The following is a 22,236-nucleotide window of genomic DNA, read 5'->3' as shown; positions in this document are numbered from 1 at the left end:
TACGTTACATTCATAGTTAAACATTTTGCAAAAAGATAAAGAAAATTAAAAAAAGATTGTTCATAGAATTATTGCTTTAATTTTAAGTTAGGAAAAAAATATGTTTCTACGATAAATAAATTTTCATTATACATTAATAATTATATTTTTGAGTTACTTTTGATTCGAACCATTTTCTTTAATACAGAATATCAAAAAAAAATGTAAGAGATAATTAAAAGAATTTGCTCATCTAATTTTGAAAAATCGTTTCTAAATTTTTCTCCTAGAAAAACTTGAACAATTATCTAATTATTCCTCAAGTATATTGGAATTAAAAATTAACTGGAATAAAAAATTAAATCAAAGAAATTTTGCTCGCGTGAAAACACTCTTGCCACGGGTTTGGAAACGACGATAAATAACGTCGAAACGACTGGTCCGTGTCCGACGCAGCGATTACGAATTTCGCATACGATTGTCCGTTTTACTTTGATGATCTACATTGAATCAAAAGTGATTTACTAGGCGATCAATTAGCTTGTCGAACTTACAGCGACGATACGCCGGTTATCGATATCGCTCGAGGCAACCGTGCTTCCTATGAAGATGGAATTACTGGGTCCAATTACTTGGTGGTAATGCATCATACCCGTCAACTTAGGTGTACCGACGTAAGCAGATTTTATGTGAATACGCGGGGAACGCGACGCGATCTGATTGAAATTTCCGAGGATCGAGAAATGAGATTTCGTTTCTTTTCACACGCCCCCTCCTCATCCCCCCCCAATTGGAACGGCTCTATAAATTTGTAATTTTAAGATTTATCGCGCCAGTGTAACGGTACATTTATAATGTTATCCCGTTCAGAAAATTGAAACGAAAACGATTCCTCCTTCTATGTTCACGTTTATGTACGATGAAACAATTGTAATATTGTTGAATAAAATATTATTGATTATTTATAAATATAAGAATTTAGATTAATTTTGCTTGTTGACAGGTATAGAAACAAAGTTTGCGGGCTCGAGTTGCAACGATCTTGTAACCTCAGACGGCGCGGGTTCTACAATAATTAGCGGCCATTTTGACCATAGGATTAGATTTTGGGACACAAGAGCCGAATCCAGCTCAAATGACATTTTATTGGAAGGAAAGGTCACTTCGCTGGATTTATCTCGTGGTAAGTTTTCATATTTTCGAAATATTCCATATCTTATAATGTTGTGTGTATTAAATTATATAATTTTATGAGATTGAAATATTGTCCGAATAAATAATGATAGATTGGAAGGCTAGTTGCAAAGAAGAATCATTTGTCATAAACTTTTCACATAAAATTAAATCATGGAGACTGCAACTGTAGGAAATAATTAATCAGATGATATGCAAGATTAAACAGGAAGATTATATTTATATATGCTTTCAATTATACAAAAAAATGTAAATGTTATATTCTTCTGATTCAACGAATCATTATTTTGATTATTATGAAATTTTTCAAATGATAAATAATAAAAATAGATAAAATTTTTAAAATAAATATAAAATTTTGGAAATAAAAGTTTCCAGATGTTTTTCTAATTATTAAAAAAAAATAATAAAAATAAAATTTTCCACGACTCAATCCCAAGAAATGCAACGATGAGAGAGAAATGTAGAAAAGAATAAATAATACCTCGGTCCATCATCTTCATGACAAAGAGAAAATATATCGGAGTTCGCGAAATTGTTAATCAGTCATATTGAATGCACTTTGTGCATTGATGCAGGTATCAAAGGAAAATATTCAAACTTGTGGGGAGACGGACAGAGATGTTGAATTATGAAAATGTTTCAACTTGTAGAACTCGAGGAATCGTATCGCATGCAAACATTTGAAGCATGGACATAAAAAAAAGGCTGCGAGCACTATAAGAAATTGTATCGTAGGAATGTTAAGATATACAGTGAGCACGCGTTAAAAATGATATTCAGTTTGTATGATCTTCTTATTTTTCTCTCTCCAAGAAGGAAAATAAATCGTGAATTTTTAACTGTTTTTTTTTCTTTTTTCTTTCTTTTTCTTTACGTTATATTTCATAATTAAAAGGTTTTATCATTGGAAAGATTTTATCATTGTTTAAAAAATATTATCCCGCGCGAGATTTAATATCTTTTGTTCGAAATTCGCGCAACTTGTAATTCAATTCGAATTATTATTCGAATTACGCTATTATGAGGTTTCAAAATATTTCTGTTAATCTGGAATTAATTAAAGCTGAGTATTATCGTTACCGTTACACGTAGTTAAACGGTTTATCGTGTTCGATAAAATCTTAAAAAATGAAAATCTTAATCGATAGAAATGGGGAAAATAAAATAATTAAAAAGTAAAATACCTTTTTTTTAAGTTTTTGAATAAACTATAAAGCGCAAATATATTATACTTTGATACACTTTGATAATTAATTTTGAAAATTTCCATAAAATTTATTATCAAATCTCGTGTACTTTTTTGTGAAATTATAAAAAATTAAATTTATGATCGTTTACTGAAGTTTCAAATTTTTACGAATTATATGATCGTTGAACATAAGAAAATTTTCGCCAAAATTTATAAAATTTGAATTTCAAGGACAAGTGGAAAAATTTTACATTTATTTTCTCACGTAAATTGTTGTTTAAATTATTTGTGATGTAATTTATTCACATTTATCCTATTGCTGTGATTAATTTAATTCTAGGCCACATTTAAATTGATGATTTAAAACAATTTTATTACAATTGGAAAAATCACGCCTCTTTTGGAAAGATCAACTTGCCAAAGAATTCTTCTTCGAAGAAAGGTGCACTCGAGTAATTTCGGCGACATAAAACTAAAATTCGAAACGATATCGCTAAGACTGTAAAATTCTGCTCGATTACATTGCGCCACTCTAATGCTTTTCCTTTATCATTCACCGTAATACATTATGTATACTTCCATTAAAGTATAATATACCATTCCTTGGGAAATGGCCGCTAGATTCACAATGAAACCTTTCTCGAACGTCTCCCTATAAGATTTATATATCTCGAAAAAAGAGTTATTTATTTACTTACTTACTTACTTACTTACTTACCTTTTTTTTTTTTATAAATTTCAAGGAGCTAAAGTATTTCTTTCTTCGTTGCCATTGTAACACGAATTCACGAAAAATTTTGTCACACAATTTGAATTTAATAGATTATTTATTTAAATTTTTTATATGATAAAGAAAAAGAAAGTTTTAATAATTAATATATTTAATGCATTTGAACAATTTTTTGTTTCGATTAATATGTTATTTATTTAAATGAAAAATGGTTTGAATTTCTTTAGAGATCTCTCGAAAGTGTAATCTTCAACAAACGAATTGTGTGATATGAAGAAGCTGTAAATTCCTTTTTTTCTTCTTTTATCATCCTTTTACAATCATATCAACGCAATTAATTAAACTTTAATTCAATTTAAGTAGGGATATCTGATTGTTCGTAGATGCAAATTACCTTTTGAGCTGTGTCAGAGATGATACATTGAAACTCATCGATCTGCGGATGAAGAAGATCATTGGATCATTTAGGTAAGTGGCTTTTATAGAAAAAAATTAAGGCAAAAACAGATTTTTATTTTATATTTCGTAGTAACTTGATGATAAATTAGTTTTAGCCAATTGTGAATCATTCATGATCAAAATTACTATATTTTAAATAATTTCTAATAATTCATTAAAAGAAAAAGGAAAATTAATTTTAACAAATAATTATTTTTTAATCGTTCAGGATTATTAGTCTTTCAAAAGTTTCGTTGACAAAATATTCAAAATTAACTTTTTAATAATTATTGAAATGAAATTAGTTTCATTTTTTTTCTTTTTCAGCGCCGATGGGTTTAAAGTCGGTTTCGACTGGACACGAGCTACTTTTAGTCCAGATGGTCAGTACATAGCGGTTGGTTCTTCAGACGGGTCCGTTTTCATTTGGTCTGTCGCCACTAACACGATTGAGACTGTGTTGAAAAACCATTCGTAAGTATCTCCCCTTGTTAATTACTAGAATTTATAAAAAATTACGATCTTCGTATTTTTTTACTTATAATCATCGAAAATATGTAGACATTTTTGAAAAAGTTAAGAGATTAAAATATATTTTATTAAGAAAACAAAAGTAATTACTTACACATATTTCATTATAATGTTCCAATTACCATAATATATATAAATTTGAAATATTTAAAATACCTATTTAAATTAATATTTAAATGGATACATAAGCCATTAATTCTACTATTAAATTAGGTCATTGTATTTAATCCCAAAAGAAATATAATTCACAGTTAAAATTATTCAATTCCAACCAATTAAAAGAATATCACTCGAACAAACGAATCTTTTTCAACAATGAAAGAAAACGATGAAAAGAAAACGATCTTACGTAAATTAATAAATTATATCATTTAGGAGATTAAAATTAATAATATTAATTAAAGAAGATTAAAATCCTCCAACATTTACCGTTCAAAATTAATCAATTCGCGAAACACGATGATGTTATATTTTCAATTTACAAATTCCATTATATAATTAAACATTAAAATTTACCACCTCCAAAACTTTGTTTCCATAAAAGCGTCAAGCCGGTCATAATTGTAGCAAGCTTCTTCGAGTGCTTTACAGAAACTTCACGTTCTATAATTCGTGCGCTCACATCCCCTAACCTGAAGTGGAAAGGCGCGGAAAAATATTTCGGCGTGACCCGATTTCCTCCTCCAACCTTTATATATATATATCCTTGGACACGCCCGCCTATTCCACCGTATATCCCGCACATATAATATTTTTATACATGCATATGTATATATATATGTATATAATAGATATATAGATATATGTATATGGGATATCGCAAATTTATACGATAGTCTGGATGCCAGCAACTTCTTCGAGCCACAGTGTCGGCTACCGCAATTCAAACTGTCGCATCGAGCGTTTGTAAGCGTAAGATTCATTTCTTGTATAATTAAATATTATCATAATTTGTACACACGGGTTCAAATTATTTTGAATTTAATATTTTAATATTTACAAGCATTCGAATTTAATTTGGGCATACTCTGTCTACAATTCTTTTATTATCAAAATTTTCGAAATTTTTCAATAAAAATATATTTTTTTTTACAATAAGATTCATTTCTTGTATAATCAAATATTGTCACGGTATCGTAATTTGTACAAATGGGTTCAGATTATTTTGAATTTAATATTTTAATACTTACAAGCATTCGAATTTGATTTTGGTGTACTCCATCTACAATTCTTTTATTATCAAAATTTTCGATAAAAATATATTTTTTTATACAATAAGATTCATTTCTTGTATAATCAAATATTACTGTGGTAATCGTAATTTGTACAAACGGGTTCAGATTATTTTGAATTTAATATTTTAATACTTGCAAGCATTCGAATTCAATTTTGGCGTCCATCTACAATTCTTATCAATTATTATCAAAATTTTCGATAAAAATATATTTTTTTATACAATAAGATTTTAAGAGATTTTAAGAATTTCATCCAATAAGATTCATTTCTTGTACAATCAAATATTATCATAATTTGTACACACGGATTCAGATTATTTTGAACTTACTATTTCATCAAAATTTTTCAATAAAAATAGTTTTTTTTTATAATTTATTCATAATGAACGAAAGTATCTTTAAACTCTAATAACGAACGTAATCTTGTTCATCGATTTCCAGGAATATTTTTCCAAACGATCTATGAAACAATCCATCTCTAAAACCATTCAATTGATTCAATATTATGAAAAGCAACGTATATAATAACTTCTTCCATTATTATACCATTTCACCTTTTCGCGCAAAATCCTCACCCCCTCGACGAAACAATATTACACGCGTTTTGAAACGCCGCGGATAAGAATTCATCATTTTCACACTCCCCTTTCCCTCTTTCTCTCATCATAATATTTCACCAACCAAAAAAAAAAGAAATCCTCCAACCGTTCCATCTCCATCCCCTACACATTAACCAACATTTCCATCACGAAAATCGCGACAACATCATCATCGAGCGAATAACACTCTCCTCTCTCTCTCTCTCTCTCTCTCTCTCTCTCTCTCTCTCTCTCTCTCTCTCTCTCTCTCTCTCTCTCTCTCTCTCTCTCTCTCTCTCTCTCTCGACAACGAAGAAGGAAAAGGGTGGCGAGCGAGAAGTAGCTGAACCACCCTCGCCTCTCATTCACCGACCTCAGTCATCGCGATCGTTTTCACTCGAATTTCACGGTAGATACAGATCCGTCCCACAATTATCCCTCCTAGCCTCGTCCTCGCCTCCCTCCCCCTCGAGTTTCCCAAGGACGCTGTGTCTGTGATCCTACTCGCGGCGGAAGAGGAGGAGGAGGAGGAGGATCCCCTTTCCGCTCAAGGAGAGACGGGCGGTTGTTGCGGCCGGCGTGCACCTAAGTGCCGGTCGTATCGAAAAATAGCTCGGAGCACCGGTCACGTAGAGGAGGGAGGGAGGCCTGGGTCCACCAGCATCTCTCGACGCTGAAGCTGAAGCTGGTCAGCGTGCGTGATTTCGCCGTTGTGTACGCGCACGTCTCACTGTTATTACTTTCACCCATCGAAGGGGAGCATCCACCCTTCGGTCCTCATCACCCCCCCCCCTGCCCCACACACAGCGAGATATTTCCCATGATCGTTCGACGGATATCGACGGAGCCGGGATCATCATACACGTGTAATTCATACGTTGCGCCGCCCAACGAATCCCCCGAGACTAACTTAATAACCGCCTCGCCCTCTCTCTCTCTCTCCCCCCTCCCCGCGCATACACATACCTTCCCTCGCGATCGACGAGTTACAAGTTGGAAACGTATACCGATATTTAATCGGCGCGCCCCTCGAAACTGCGGATGTGCGATGCCTGGGATATCGAAGTCGGATTAACGCGAGAGAGAGAGAGAGAGAGAGAGAGAGATCCGCGGAGGAACAGATCCGTGGCACGCAAGCAAGCATCTACGATATGCAACCGCGAGTTAACAGATTACCGAGCCGCAATCCTTCCTTTCCCCTCCCCACGGAATCGGATTTCTTTGCTTTCGAAGCGTCGATTTCTTCGACGAACGGGGTAGAAAAATTGTAAGGAGGTGGAAATAAATTCCTGATAGAGAAAAAGAAGAAAAGAAATTGATAAAACATTTTTGTGTAATTATTTTACACAATAAGAAATATTGATGGATAGATCTGGGAAATTATCGAGGAAATTATTCCATCGATTCTGAGGAAATAATAATTAAGTTGATAATAAATTAAGTGTATATAGGCATGCCAGAATGCGGAAAATGGGAGGAAGTGTTCTGCTTTGCACAATGGTTTTTCCCACGTGGGTACCCTCGAGGAGTCGGGGAATAAAGGCTATCATTCCGTGGCAGCCTAGCGATACCTTGATTTGTGTAACTTGTTATTAATAAATAAGTGCGTACCGAGGCGTGGTAACAGGCGCGGGTTATTATTCTTTTCAGCGGTAACTGACAAGTAACAGCATCTCATAAACATTACTGCGCCATATTTCAGTCACGCACGCATTTATGGCGATTTTGTCTTGCACTTTACGAGTTTCGATGGCTTACCGCGATAGTTAGAGGGGTATAACTGGACCCCTAAGGAAGTGGTTCGATTAGTACGTTTCATGGTCCTTTTTTCTCTCTCGTTGCGTTTCAAAAGCGTTCCCTTTCGAACCGATCTCTATCGCAGGTGTAAGGAAGGATGCCGCGAAAGGGCGCGGCCTCTTCTCGTTCAGCTTCTGTTCAAAATTCCCGCCAATTCTCGAATTCTTATCGATTCGCACGATTTTACGAGGAGGATAACCGTTCGAAGTGTTGAAAAGAGAGTTTACTGGTTGGTAATAAATTACAATTGTCTGTTTCATTGTGCAGGGAATTCGAAAATATGAATAATCGATGTATAAATCAACGGTTCGTTTAATATCAAACGAACGTTGCTGAAATACCACGCAAGATGTTTCGAACGCACAGGCGTCCGATAGATGGAACACGTATTGGAATGTGACGCGAGGAAGTTGATTTTTCTCGAGGATTTACTTCGATGTTCTACCGTTATTATCGCCACGGGATATGGTTTTCTATATTTACCACGAACCTGAAAATGATAAAATTGGTTAATGCAAGGTATGCAATATATAAATAATGCCATGTCCTTGTGGTTTGATTGGTTATAAATTTTTGAAATTAAATTGTACGACGAGGAAGCAAATATTATATTAATTATTGACATTGGAAGGAATGCGAGAGAAAAATATTTTTAGCAAAACTGAATGAAATTAAATACGAGTAGTAATAAAGTGAAGTTAAAGTCTCTGGTTTTTAGATAAATTTGAAGCAATTATTTCAACCATTTCAAGTTAATTATTTATCACAGAAATATTATGCTTAAACTTCAAAAATTATAATTAAATGATTACCTCTGGTGGGACTCGAACCCACAATCCCCGGTTTAGGAGACCGATGCCTTATCCATTAGGCCACAGAGGCTGTTGCCAATTATTATTCAGATCGTTTAAACTGCTGATAACATCGATATGAATGAAATTTAAAATTAAATCGAGAAAATATTGGACAAATATTTTTAACGGATGATTCTTCAAATAAATTTCGATGAAAATTCAATGTCACAGTCGATATTAATCATAGGATCGAGTTTCTAGCTTTGTACAAATGCTATATTACATCATCAAACACAAAAATATATGAGAATCACTTTAACACTCGTTCTCTCTTATTCTCTCTTATTCAATCTTGAGGTCCTTTTAATAAAGTGCGTTGCTGATAAATGGTAAAACTGTCAGTAGCGAAATGGTCGACGATTTACGGCGATGTTTTACGACTTTGTCGAGTAGATATTTACAGATGTCGTAAAAACAACGATAATTATTTGATGTATTCGTAAATTTGTTGGATCGATTATTATTACATTGTCCAACGAAATGCAACAATGAATTTATCACTGTTCAATATACAATTCTTTTCCATTGATTGTAGTCATTTTATTCTATTAGATCCTGTCCAATAAATTTATAATTTTCTTGGAGATGAAAAGGATATTTATATTTTTATCTTTCCAAAGATTAGATTCAAAATATTCGAGAAAGATACTTCTCGTTTTTTTGTGATAATTAATTAAGTTGAAAAGTTTTAAAAAAAAAAGTGTTTTTGAACGAATTTGAGTGAAGTGCAAACAGAAACATTCTTGATATCACTTAAAACGTGTTCAAACTTTTAAAGCTTTTCCATTTGTTTCAAGTGATTGTTGAAGAATAGTTTGTGGAGAACTGTTCGTACTATCGGTCAATTCGCAACATGTTGGAATTGTTTGATTTTAAATTAAGTAAACGTTTTAGATTTTCATAAAAAAATGTTGAGATGTCGGAAATACTCGTGGTTATCAAGTTTTCAATTCAAACCAAAAAAAAAAAAAAAAAAGGGAAAAAATTTGAATCAGTAGCATTGAAACTACTTCAAACACATGAAACCACATTCAATTTTTTTCTGCTTTTAATTAAACCTTTTATTAGAAAAATGACATTATTCCATTTCTTTTTATTCAAATATTTGAAAGTTTGCATTTGATTCAGACATAATATCAAAAAAACTAACAATATTTCACCCAAGTTCTCTCTTCAAATCTAGAAACAAAATATTTATTTATCACTCATTGTTTCTTCAATTTACCATTAAATAACAATACCATCATTCACTTATTTTTAATTAAACACATAAATCCTCAATTTTCCAAAAATGGACTCGCTTTTCCAATAATCCAATCACACCAATCTATTTCACAACACATCTTATCCGCTCCAACCCTTCGCATACCTTATCCCTCGTCTCTATCGACAGCAACGGTAAGAAATCAATATCACCAAGGAATTAAACGCGACCGTTAGTCGATACGCCGTAATGAAAATTCACCTACCTTCCTCCCTCCTCGAAGAAAAAGAAGAAAGACGAACGGTAAACAAACGTCAAGAGTGAAGGAAGAAAAAGAGATTACAGGGCTCGCGTAACATACAAGCCATTTCGACGAGTATCAAACGGATTTCATTGTCGCGCCCCGATGTAATGAAGCATCGTGCCAGATCAATTGCCGCCTAACACTCGATTTCGTTTTCTGGGCCAATGATCGGATCCCAGCCACCGATATTATGCCATTTATCTTCGTCGTATCTTCGAAAGGCTGGCAAGACGGCTACCTCTTTATCTGTTTTTCCCATTTCCCTGACCTCCCCCCTCTTCGTGAACAGGGCAGTCGGCAGCTGGTACGGATATATACGTCAGCCCTCCTCTCCTTCCACCCTCTCTGCCTCATATTTCCATCCCCTCTCGACCATTCTTCCCTTTCCTTTTCCCTATTGATGATCAACCCTCGATATAAACCTCAAGTTAGACTATTTTTTAGCGGTTACTCTGGCATCGAATCTTTTTTTTTTTCTTTATTTAACGAGGTAATCGAATAATCGGTTTGATTTTTAATACTGCGTGTATAAACGGATTAATTAAGATTTATTTTTAACACGATTTTATCTTTCTCTCTCTTTTTTAAAAATAGTCGTTGTAAAAGTATAATGATGAAATGCGTTGATATTCTCAGCTGGAATTATAGAATAAGAGGCTAAATCAAGTTTAATTATTTTTGGAACAAAGAGAGAGATGTTACTATGATCAAGCTTGTTCGAATCTTTTGCTATTCCACGGAGTTTATTCCGAGGAAGGTGTATTAATATTCGATAAATGAATTCGTAACAACGTATCATAGATCATGCGTATCTCCCTCTTATCTTTCGCGCTGATACTTAGAACAGCTATAAATCGATATATAAAAAGTTAGAAGCGGCTGCTTCACCCGAAGTAACGCCAACGGGCCTCCTCCCTCGTTTCACTTTATAATTTACCATAATTTCGGTGTTCTCGAAATAAAAAGTTGCTAAAAGGCTACTGTTACATGGTTATCTCTATCACGGGCGATGAGGCTAATTTCTATGATATTCGATTCCACAATATCCTCATATTATATTCCTATCGGATTAGCATAAATCTCCCCTTTCGATCCGCGTCGTTACGCGTAATAATCAAGTAGGAAGTTTTATTAACCGTCAGATTCTTCGCTTCCTGTTAACCCCCTACCTGAAGTCTTCTATGATTGAATTCGTTTCGTCTCCCGTGCTCCAAAGGAGATCCAATAACTATAATATTCGAGGAAGTCCTTGTCGTCGTTTATCTATATAATTATTCCGTAAAATGTAACGCGTAATGGGAGTAAAATGTATCGAAAATTGAAATAAAATGTTGTAATTTTATAATAGCGTAACGACGAGTTGTATGTGTGTGTGTAATCATAATCAATCGTGCATAAAATTTTCGATGTACTCGAATTTTTTTCTTCGCTTAATTACGCCTCTACAAAATTTTTTAATTCCTTTTAAAAAATCTCGCCATTTCAATCCGCACAATTTCTCACGAGAAATAAAGTTTCTCCATTATTCGAATTTTATTTGGATTTTTCTTTTCTTTTTTTTTTTTTTACCATTTCTTCAACAAACTGCACCATTCACAACTCAATCCGGAAATTTTTTCCTCCGTTTCGCGTACGAAAAAAAGAGAAAAGCAAGGAAGGGAAGAGAAAAAGAAACAGGTTGCTAAACAGAAACCGAAACGTTGGCGTATCGCATGTTAAGGAATTAAAAAGAACACGAGAGGTAACCGAAAAGTTTCGCTAACGGATGGTAAACTAACGTGGAAATAATGGAGCAACGTGGATGTATGCACCGCATCGATCTCGCGCCCAAGTATTCAACGTTGTACCATCTATTCATGCATTCCCAACAACTTTAAGGCGAATTTACACGTGCATCCGCTTGATTTTCATCATTTCATCCAAATTAAACAGGTAGAATCAATCTCTTCTACTTTTTCTACTGTGCTAGCAACATAAGAAAGCATCATGAAAATCGTGTAAAGACTTTAATAGCTTTAATTAAATATTGTATAAAAGGAATAGAAACGATTAGACGTATTGGGTTGGCAACTAAGTAATTGCGGATTTCAGTTGAAGTTGATGACGACCTAATCAAAGCAATAATCGATTCGGATCGTCACAGTACAACTCGTGAGATTGCAGAGAAGCTTCATGTATCGCATACATGCATTGAAAACCACTTAAAACAACTTGGCTATGTTCAAAAACTCGATACATGGGTTCCTCGCGAACTGAAAGAAAAGCATTTAACGCAACGCGTTAACAGCTGCGATTTGCTAAAGAAACGTAATGAAAATGATCCATTTTTAAAACGACTGATAACTGGCGATGAAAAATGGGTTGTTTACAACAATATCAAGCGGAAAAGATGGTGGAGCAGGCCACGTGAACCTGCTCAAACAACATCAAAAGCTGGTATTCGTCGAAAGAAGGTTTTGTTATCAGTTTAGTGGGATTACAAAGGAATTGTCTATTTTGAATCCTTACCACCCAATCGAACGATCAATTCTGTTGTCTACATTGAATAACTAACGAAATTAAACAATGCAGTTGAAGAAAAGCGGCCCGAATTGACAAATCGAAAAGGTGTTATATTCCATCATGACGATGCAAGGCCACACACATCTTTGGTCACTCGGCAAAAATTATTGGAGCTTGGTTGGGATGTTTTGCCACATCCACCATATAGTCCTGACCTTGCACCATCTGATTACTTTTTGTTTCGATCTTTACAAAACTCCTTGAATGGTAAAAATTTCAATAATGATGATGATATCGAATCGTATCTGATTCAGTTTCTTGCTAATAAAAACCCCAAGTTTTATGAACGTGGGATTATGATGCTGCCTGAAAGATGGCAAAAAGTCATTGATCAAAATGGGCAACACATTACAGAATAAAGTTATTTAGTTCCATGAAAAAATTGTCTTTGATTTTCTAAAAAAAATCCGCAATTACTTAGTTGCCAACCCAATATTTTCATATTCGTTGATTATGGGTGGATGAACCGTTATCAAAGTGTAAATTCACCTTTATCTGTGAAATGAAACGTTATATTATATTCCAAGACGTTTAAAGGAGTGGAATTTTGCCGTCCATTAAATTCCTAAAATTGGAAAATATTCAATATAGAGAAGATGGGTCGACCAGGCGTGAATTCGAATCAAATATGGAAGCGTAACCGGAGCGGGCGCCGGGTTAAGTGAAGGAGTTTGTGTTATAGAGGTGGATTCATTGTCACGATCGTTCCGTTTGATCGTTTATGTACGTAATATGTTTACCTCGCCTTGCGCTTTCGGATTTTGCCCTCTCTCGAGCCCGGCCCCGCTTAAATACACACACAAATACGTACGCAAGGAACTGCGTGTGTACTCGCAGTTACACAGTTATGTTTGAATGGAAATTTCGGCCTCCGTTTCGAATTATGTACGAGAATTATAGAGATATTTGCGGATGATAATTATTCGCTTAAACTTTGTTCTCGCGAATAATTCTTCTTCGTTCTCGATAATATTATTTTTTTTTATATTAAACTCGCGATCTTATGTATAAATAATTCTTCTTTCGAATAATTTAAAAATTTTTAGAAAATTCTATTCTATCAATAAACAAGTACACGCATAAGCAAGAAAAAGAATTCTCCAACAAGCGTCATTGAGAAATTATTACAACAAAGACGTTTACCATTCTCTCGTTCCAATAGATTCCACTTCCGAACGTTCAGTTTCCAATTCATTCCGCGTTACAACGCTCATACATAACAATAATAAAATTCCGAATAAAATCTGTCCCGCCAGACCTTTTCAAAGCTGCTATACACCGATGATTATCAAACGCGTACGTATACCATCTCTTACCATCTCTATAATACCTCCGTATTGACGAGGAACATCTTAGATCTCTCCAAATATAAATCCATCTCTAATAATAGCCAACCTCCCCCCCTTTCACAGGGGAAATTTATTCCGCTTATTATTGAAAGCCGGCTGCGCGCAACCGTGTGTCGCGAGGAGTGGACGTTTTCTTCTTTGCGGCAGCGGTCTCGCGTCATTTGGCGCGTGAGAACGACGCCGATCTAATCATCGTGCGTATTGTCGTTCCGTACGTCGCGGCTGTAACGTCAATGAGCGCGCGCCATTAGGCGCCACTGTTCATGGCCGAGCGAGCATTCAGATACGCGTCGCTCGCGGCCAACGTAGATTGATGGCAGTGATACACACGATTGTCCCGATAACAGGCAGGAATTCCTCGCAGAATTGTCGCCCGCTAGACTACTCCTACGCTATGTCTATGAATCCTATTCCTTCTTTCGTGTTAAACACGCGAGGGGAGGGGAGGACGTAATCGGGCGTAGCGACTTATGGGGCTGTGTGTTCGCGAGGATGTTCGTTTGTTCGATTCAATGCCGCGTTGGATCCACTCGATTTCCTTGCCCGTATTTCATTCAGCATTGAGCGTAAGGGAAGACGTTTGGGACGAGAATAATACGGCTATTTTAATGCGATTGTAGCAATGGATGTATTCCTCAATGCGACGAGTGTTGCGTGTTGATGTTGATATTTTCAGGAATATGTGTATATAGAGAGAGTGAATTTTCTTTTTTTTTTTTCTTTTCTTTCACAGTGGATTAAATTCATTTTGGTATTACAGTTGAGATTGTATGGAAGATGGATTTCGTTGTTAAAGTTGAAAATCTGGTTTTTAGAAGTGAGGTTCATTTAATTTCTTGTTTAAATCTCGTTCACATAAAATTTTCTTTTAAAGATACTGGAATATGGGAAAGTTTCTAATATTAATACTGTAGAATAATAGTTGAATTATATAATAGAAACATGTTTGAAATTAATGCTTTTCTTACTGTTTAAAGTTAACATTTGAATATATAATTCATTTAGATTATATATATATAAAATATGAATGCACAGGTATTTAATATTTTTAAATTAAAAATATTCAAATATATTCATAAATTATAAAAATTTGAATCTCTCTTTTATAATTATGGAATAATTTTCTTTTATAGATATTTCTAAAACGATTTCGATGATCCTTAATAAATAAAAAAAAAAAAATTTCTTCCATGAAAATTCAGAATACATTCCATGTCAACATGTTCCCATGCAATGAACGATTACGTTTTACGGTTAGTTGCGTTAAGATTCTCATTTTGCTTGTACTGTAAATTTATCGCCTTGAGGCATCGCCTACGTCGACTGTGTCAACAGGTGGTGCTCATCATTTTGCACTGACATATTACAAAGGAGCTGCTAAGTATGATAAAAGACGCATTGCCAAAGAGTAAATTGACCGGCTCCCGCCTGTTAGGTATTTATAAAACAATGTTTCGACAATATTTCCACGCGATATAAATCATATTTTTCGTTTTTTTAATAACACGCCTCGACTGTCTCTTGTAAATCAACAAACTTAATAATTACCGATCCCATATGAATTTCACGGCCGGCAATAATTCTTTCCCGTAATTAAAATTTATTACTGGTAAATGTTGGAGATGCTTTGGATTATTGATTTAACGAAATTCGTCATCCAGGAATAGAAATTTCAGGTACATTACGTTACAAAATATTCGACAGAAAGATTATATAAATATCTACGTGTTATATCTTAATTATAATTGGAATAAAAAGAACATGGAACCAATAAATAGAAAAAAATATTTCAGAATCACAACTGTGCGTATTATTCCAATATTTAATATTCGATAAATTGATTTATATCGATCGAATTTAAATCGAATTCGTATTCAATATAAGTGAAACATTTCATGTTGTCAATTGTTAATTATTCTCTCTCGGATGAACGAAAACGCGTTAAAAAATAGACGAGAAATTGATCCTCCGATGCTCTTCTTTCCTTAAACGATGATCCTCCGGCAGCGATATATTCTATTTCTTGCAATTCCGCGCTCCGCATAATCCATCGCCCCAAGGTGAAATCTGAAATCCTGGGTGGTTCTCCTCGCGGATACGTTTCACTTTGCATTTCCCTTCCTCATTCCCTTCTAATTGTTTGCTAGTGGTTTTCGCAGTACGCCATTCTCCGTTGACCCTTACATGATAATCTATGGTTTTATAAAGATCCAACTGCCAACGATTCTATAGGTCTTTGTTTTGGAGAAAGAAAATTAGAATTTTTTTTCTTCAAGATTAGAGAGTATAACTTATGTATTTTCGTATTAATTTTTTCCCTTTTATTAGATTTAGTAGATTTTTAAAAACAAATTTTTCTCTGATATCCGATAAGACTATATAAATGAATTAGAAAAAGCAAAAAACATTGTATAATAAATTAATCGTAAAATAAAGTCGTCCTTCAAATTTAAGATTAATAATAAAATTTATAAATAACAAATCAAAAGATTGTCTAAAAAAAAATTATTACCGAAATCATCTCTGGTTCTAAAAAAAAAGAATCTTAAAAAGTTAATCAAACTCCCCTTCTCCATACTTCATTTATCCCAACGATCCAGTTTCTCGCCAAAAAAAAAAAAAAAAAAAGAAAAAACACTGGCAATTATAGAATAACACTCGGTCCAGTTAGAACGAAGCGATTGGATAATTGTCACGATATTACTTCCCCGTTTCCTTCCATTCGGTTAGTCTAACCCCCTTTTTCCCATTTCACCCCGCCGTTTTCTCTCGGTTAAATCGCGCTCGCCACACGCGAGGAGGAGAGGGATGGAGAGGAGGGGAGGGCAGCCGAGCCGAAATGCAGCGCAATGAAAGGAAAAGAGAAACAAAGGGTGGAGGGTGGAGAGTGGAGGGTGAGGTAACGGTTGGAAATGTCGTTCGAGAAAGCTTATTTCCACGCTCCTTCGGCAAAAATGGATAGGTCCCTTTTATCACGCTCGCAATACACACCACATAGGTGGCTGGCTACCTACTCGCAAAGGTATCCCGAGACACTTCGAGAAATATAGCTGTCGCGGTTGGTAGCACTGGCTGCGGGCGGCGACGGCCATCGTTGTGCACGACGGGCGGTCGTCGCGACGCACGTTCCTAGCTACACTTTTTTCTCCTTTTCCGACCTGTACTTGTTGTTTCATCCTATAAGAGGCTGCCTTTTCGTCAGCAACGCGAAATTTACGTACTCGTGCACGTAGACACGTCGGGGTATGCATATTCTATATTTTCTTTTTTAAGATTTATCGTTTTCGATTCTTGCTTAACAATATTCTCGTATTTTTGATTTTCAAGAAGTTTGGATTTAATTTATGTTCAATTCTTGTTCAATATTTTTATTAGGGATTATATTTTCTAATTGGAAAAGAAAATAAGTAGATTGTAGTTTTCAAAGGAAATGTATGAAATGTGTAAAATCAGAAAAATGTTTCTAGTTTTTTCTTTTGTGAATCTTATTTAAAGAATAGTTGCAAGAATTACAACAATTGAATTTAATAAATCAATAAGTTATGTTAAATTAAATATTAATTTTGATTAGACTTGTTTTTTTAATTACATTTATTAGTTTATTTTATTAGTTAAGAAATTATAAATCTAAAATTGTAATCAGTATATTGTATATTTTGAAAATGATTCTTCTAAACTTTTATCATATTAAATTATTATTAAAATTATTGGCATAAAATGGAAAAATGCTATTCGAAAAAATGAAGTGATTTTTAAGAAATAATAAAATATTTTAAAATCTATCTAATTTTAAACAGATTCTTCTTACGCAACAAATTTAACTTGGCTCTGTAAATATATAAAAGTCTAGAAAACGTGGTGCCAAGCTTAAGCCCGTGATCCAACAGAGATATCGGTTACTTAAAAACTCCTCAACATGTTTCCTAAAATGTGATAACCTTCCATCGTGTTGAATTAAATACCTCCAAACTTCAACATCTACTACAGTAAATTCAACAAGTTTTCTTAAAAAAGTTAAATTGGTTATATTGGACGCGACATATTTTCTTGTACAATAAATTAATTCATGATCGTTGAAAGATATTGAAAAGCATTTAATTTTTCAGCTTCAAAAAAGTTATAAATAAAATTCTGAGCAAAGAAATTTATTTCCAATAATTTTCGTATTAATTTTATTCTTTTCCTTCTATTATTTACGATACAAATATTGAAAATAGCGGCAGATGATAACGGTATTAAATCGACTGACAACGTACATAAAAACCATATATATAACAAATTAATATTGATTTATTTAAAATGAGATTTGAAACGGGGAGAAGAAAAATATTCTTAATTTTCGTTTCTATTTCTATACGATTTTTATGCGATATTCCATTTATAATAATTTATTTACGATTTCTACTTATTGAATACATTTTAATAATTCACGATATTCAATATTATTTAATGAAAAATATATTTGAAATTGTGTTTGAAATTGATAAATATTCTTTGCTCTTTTTTCAAGCAGCCTGTTATTTATGCACAAATAAAATATATAAAAGTATATGCAAAAAGGAATGGTGTGGATGTCGTCAAAAAATAACGTACCGAAATGTTTTTCTGTTGGTCAGTTTTTCTACGTTGCAACATCAATCCATCATATCGCAAGTGACCTGGTTTAGTATGCAGAATGTTGTCAGCAACTGAACTCGAAATTTTTACTTTGACTTTGTGAGTTTTTAACAGCTTAATCATAAGTTCAGGATAAAAAAAAAAAAAAAAAAAAAGATATATACGTGAGAATATTTACAAAGAAAATTGCAAATAATTCTCTTATTTTAATATAATTAAGATATTAAAATAACTACGTTCATTGCATAATTTTATTTAATTTTGTTAACGAATTAAACACGGCGAGAGGAAATCATAAATACTTCAAAAGTAATTTATGTTCCTACAAAATGAAAAGTCATTTCGAATTTTTTAAATCAAAATACAAGGCATTCCTATATGCAATTAAGAAGAGAGTAATTTTATTTGTTATAAAAAGAATAAATCGAAAACGTAGGATGAAATTTTGTTCAAGTCAAGGCTTGTTTTCGAGAGGATTTAAGGTAAATATCGAATTTGGTTTTTCGAGAATTTTAGTAAAAAAATGAACATATTCTATTCCACGTTTAATATTTATTCTTACACATAGAACATTTTGTTATTCATTTCGATTATTATTCATTCGTATCTACTTAATAATTAATCAAATTCATATAAATAATTTTTAAATTTTAAATTTCTTTTTACTTCAAAATGAGACCTTAAATTAAAAAATATCGTTACATCTTCTGCATCTCTGATTTGCTTTTCAAAATTCCCTTTCGTGCTATAATCATATTACATTAAAAAAAAAAAAAAAAAAAGAAAAATTCAACCTAGCAAATTTATTTATTTATTTTTTTTTTTTTTCAAAAAATGAAAGAACTCAAAATTTCTGTATTTGAACAAATGATAATTGAAACTCCACTTATTCCAGTCTACATTCTACATCGTAAAGAGCAGAAGTTTCCTCCTGATATCGAGGTCAAAAAATAATCGACCCGTGTGCATATATTTTTCAGAATATTATGAAAAAAAAATTAAATTAAATAAATCAAAAAATATATATTTGGCAAATTTACCAAGTAAAGTATTAACAAACAAATTATTTTTTAACTTAATACACATACGTTTCTCTATCTCAGATATATTCAACAAATTTCGAAAATGGGAATGTAAACTTTTTTGTAATCATATTTCCACGAATCAAATTTCTCTTTAACACGTCATTTCCGCTTGATCTTTACAGTATATCCGAAAATAAACAACGCATTTTACGCCAAAGTTTTACCCGAGACGCAAAAGGTATGTCATTTTCACCACGTTTGTCCTCGCGTAGAAACACCCTTTTACGATTCCACGGAGCCCCGTGAATCACCCTTGGGAATTCAGGTTTTATAGACCTTTTGCTGCATGGGCGAAGCCGCTCCGGCCAGAAAATTACGCGCCACCGTGTATTTCCACATTCAAATGAAATCTTTAGCGGTTTGCGCCATCCCAGATTTTCCAAGGTGGCGCGTTAAACGTGGCCGCTTTTAACAATTTCGAAAGCTTTTGATTTTTAAGAATAAAAATTCTTTTTCAACTTGAAAGATAGGAAAGAAGAATATAGAGATAATAATATCTTTATAGAGGGTTTATATTCTCTGGATGTGAAAGTTACGTTTATTCTTTTTCCGAGAAATGGAATGATATATCTTTTTTTTTTTTCCTCCCCCTTTACGATATGATAGAGATTTTTTTTTTTCGGAGGATATATAAAGTTGTAAGTGTGTAATAAGAAAGACACGCTTTTGACGTGATAAATGATCCACGTTGTATTCTGAGATGTGAGATTATATATATAGAATTGTTTGGTTTAGATAAGATTGGCGAAAATTTTGAAAAAGAAAAAAAAAAATTTTTTTTAATAGATTTTTAAATAGGTTAATCCTATTTTATTTTGCTCCAATAAATGTATATATAATCTAAAAAAAAATTTATATTTCAACGTTATAAGAACAATATTAATATTGATTTTATCACCCATAATAAAAAGGATTAAAAAATACATAGCATTAAAAAAAACTTGCATTAAAATAATATAGTAACAAGTTCTGAGATAATTACATTTAAAAGTTCTTGCATATATAAATATTCCAATTTTTACACAGATATTAAATCTGAATTTATTTTAAAATTAAACTTGAATACATAAAAGAAATTAGACAAGTATTCAATTTCTCTTATTACAATTATTACTATAGACATCCTATATATATATACATATCTCTGATTACTACCAACTTAAAATAAAAAAAAAACAATACAATTATAGAGAATAATAATTACAATTCAATCCTAATTCCAAAGATCAATTATTCATATCTAGTTCAAACAATTAAAAATAATCATTTAATCTCCCTCATTATTCGTTTAATCCATCCGTACAATTATTACCACCCATCTAAACCAGTACAAATAAAAAATCCTATATCGGATCTTGTGAAAATCCCCCCCTCTCCCCCAATCCGCTTTCCATTTTTCTTTTCGCCATTCGCAACAGAGGCACAGGAACAATGATGATATTCAGTCATCCTAATTAAGACCGTGTCCTTCATCGCATTATGTCGATTCACAGTTGTCGGATGGAAACGGAGTTTCCACGACAATCCCCCGCGCCACGTATTTACCGCTCGGCAAAAAACAATAGGGACGGGGAAACATTGGAGAACGGGTATGGCCGGCCAACTCGAATCAAACTGTGTGTCCGACGACATATTTGCCTGCTTTCTCGCGGGGACAAAATGGCGGGGGTGGCGGGTTTGCTTACGTCCAGATCGTGGCCTTTTGCAACAATCAATGATCGATTAATTCGAATCGAAGATTCTTTTTATAATTGATCTCGAATTACAATAACTTGGGAAGAGATCATTCAGCGTCTTTCAGAGATTCCCTTTTGCTCTCATATTGTCGATCTTGCTTTTCTCTGTTGTTTTTTTTTTTTTTTTTCGTGTCGAAACTTTCAGTAGGATTTAACGAGGTTTATTACGATATTATTACGTAGCATTATGCATTGCCTCTGCTCCATTGTTTTCGATACTCTTGTGATGCGATTTGATTCGATTTGTTTAAAGTACGAAAATGTATATATAATTCAATTAAGCTGAATATCTCTTAAATGTTATTTTATATTGAATTAATAATTGTAATTATTTTAACTTTATTTGACTTTTTTATATTGTAATTTTGATTACTATGATTCTAAGTAACAGAATATATATATATATATAGACTATAATTAACATTCTCGAAATTGAATTCGAATTTATTAAAAATCGAGATATTTTCGCAAACTGATAAATTTCGAGATACAAGTTTCCATTTTTTTTCTTTTTTTCTATTCCTCGCAAATCGACAAATCGAGCCACGACAATACGCACAACGAAAACAATGAAAAACAAAGCTAGAACAAGAAAAAACAGAGTCTAATCTAATTGATCTAATTGTTACACTTTTCAGAGCTGTGGTGACAGCAGTTTCTTGGCATCCGCACGGCACCTATTTCGCATCTGTGGACCGTGCAAAAACGGTGACAATATGGGGCGACCACGTTTAACAGGACAAACAATCCCAGGATAGACACGATTGTCTCGCGTAACGAAGGTCAGCTTGTTCTTTCGTTTTTTTCGAGAGCGAAACTTTCGTCGAATCGAGAAATGTAAAAATCCGTGG

At 33.3% G+C, this 22,236-nt stretch overlaps 1 protein-coding gene and 1 non-coding gene across 4 annotated transcripts in view; one reads left to right on the top strand and one right to left on the bottom strand.

Moving 5' to 3' along the window:
* LOC725024 (autophagy-related protein 16-1) overlaps positions 1–22,236 on the top strand; it is a 572,103-nt gene that overhangs the window by 488,101 nt on the left and 61,766 nt on the right. For 2 of the 3 annotated variants that reach the window (XM_026442878.1, XM_026442879.1), the window contains 4 exons: positions 983–1,162; positions 3,479–3,563; positions 3,861–4,007; positions 22,024–22,167. In XM_026442878.1, coding sequence (XP_026298663.1) covers positions 983–1,162; positions 3,479–3,563; positions 3,861–4,007; positions 22,024–22,120 — 509 coding nt within the window. In that variant the 3' untranslated portion in view covers positions 22,121–22,167. The remainder of the gene's footprint in view (positions 1–982; positions 1,163–3,478; positions 3,564–3,860; positions 4,008–22,023; positions 22,168–22,236) is intronic. The other variant, XM_026442880.1, reaches the window with a different exon arrangement.
* TRNAR-CCU lies at positions 8,484–8,556 on the bottom strand. Its single transcript has one exon. It is a non-coding gene; the product is annotated as a tRNA-Arg (tRNA).

This window comes from Apis mellifera, linkage group LG9 (genome assembly GCF_003254395.2).
Source record: "Apis mellifera strain DH4 linkage group LG9, Amel_HAv3.1, whole genome shotgun sequence".
NCBI classification, from domain to species: Eukaryota; Metazoa; Arthropoda; class Insecta; order Hymenoptera; family Apidae; genus Apis; species Apis mellifera.
This window is presented reverse-complemented; position numbering and strand designations above follow the sequence as displayed.